Consider the following 1169-nt stretch of genomic DNA (forward strand, 5'->3'; position numbering starts at 1 on the left):
AAAAAAAAAAAAAAAAAAAAATTAAGATGAAACATCTAAGTACCTGAACATGGGCCGTTGTCACATTCAGGTGCCCCGATTCTATTAAACACCCTTACCCATTCTGAAGCGCTGAGGCGGGGTCATAGGTTAAGGCCATTCCACCCTGTGAAGAAAGAACACAGCATTCACAGCGCAAGTGCCTGGATGAGGGCAGGAGCAGCCCAGAATGCCAGATCTGGGGTGTCTTTACTTCCACAGATTAAGTCTGGACGAGCCCCAGGGCAGCTGCTCCCAGGGTTCTGCTGGCCATGCATGCTGCCCTAGCAGAGGGGAGGCCAGGCAGGGCACCTGAGCTTGAGGAACTACGGTCACTTCCGCTCCACTCTATGTCCCCATGTCCCAGTCCCTGTGGAGGTCCTCTCACCATGTCTCCGTTCCTGGGCCAGGCCCGCCCATTTTGCACAAATTTTCCTTGATTCTGTCGCTTCTTTGGCCCACCATCAGCAAATTTGCAGAGCAAGGGATCAGTCGGGGCTGGTGGAGGAAAGCAGAGTGAGCTGAGTCCCACTGACAGCCTCACGCGGAGCTCCCTGTCCTCACCAAGCCGGCTCTCAACCCCCCCAGATGCCTCACCTGGAACCCCGGGGGGCGTCTTAATATATTTTCCATTAAACTGGGTAATGATAGCTTCGCACTTCTCTGTGGACTCCATCCTAAGGGACACAAGACAGGGTGGGTTCCAGATTCCACAAATGTTCCCTGCCCACAGAAGTTTATGGTCAGCCATGTATGGTGACGCACATCTTTAATCCCAGCACTCGGGAGGCCAAGGCCGGAGGACTGCTGAGTTGGGAGACCAGCCTGGGTTACATAGTAAATTCTGGGCCAGCTTGAACTGCATAACAAGACCCTGCCTAAAAAAAAAAAAAAAAAGCTTATGGTCTATAGTAAAAGAAAAAGGAATGTTAGGGGCCAGCCAGATAGCTCAGTGGACTAAAATGCCTACTTAGGCAGGCGCAGTGACTGGGGCTTGATCCCCAGCCTGCTGTGCTGGCCCCACTCCCAGGGCATGCTGAGATGGCGACTGAGACTGGTCATGGTGGTGCATGCCTGTAATCCTAGTACTTAGGAGGCTGAGAACAGGAGGATCACTCGAGTTCAATCTGTGTAGTGAGACCCTGTAGACC

The 1169-nt window shown here is 52.6% G+C and overlaps 1 protein-coding gene across 1 annotated transcript in view; it reads right to left on the bottom strand.

Annotated features, from left to right (window-relative positions):
• Rbms2 (RNA binding motif single stranded interacting protein 2) overlaps nucleotides 1-1169 on the bottom strand; it is a 53197-nt gene that overhangs the window by 10522 nt on the left and 41506 nt on the right. Inside the window, exons 6-8 of the mRNA XM_023707366.1 lie at nucleotides 616-695; nucleotides 407-516; nucleotides 99-145 (exon numbers count right to left, since the gene is read on the bottom strand). Of these exons, the coding sequence (XP_023563134.1) occupies nucleotides 99-145; nucleotides 407-516; nucleotides 616-695 (237 nt within the window). The remainder of the gene's footprint in view (nucleotides 1-98; nucleotides 146-406; nucleotides 517-615; nucleotides 696-1169) is intronic.

This window comes from Octodon degus, unplaced genomic scaffold (assembly GCF_000260255.1).
Source record: "Octodon degus isolate 3935 unplaced genomic scaffold, OctDeg1.0 scaffold00287, whole genome shotgun sequence".
NCBI classification, from domain to species: domain Eukaryota; kingdom Metazoa; phylum Chordata; class Mammalia; order Rodentia; family Octodontidae; genus Octodon; species Octodon degus.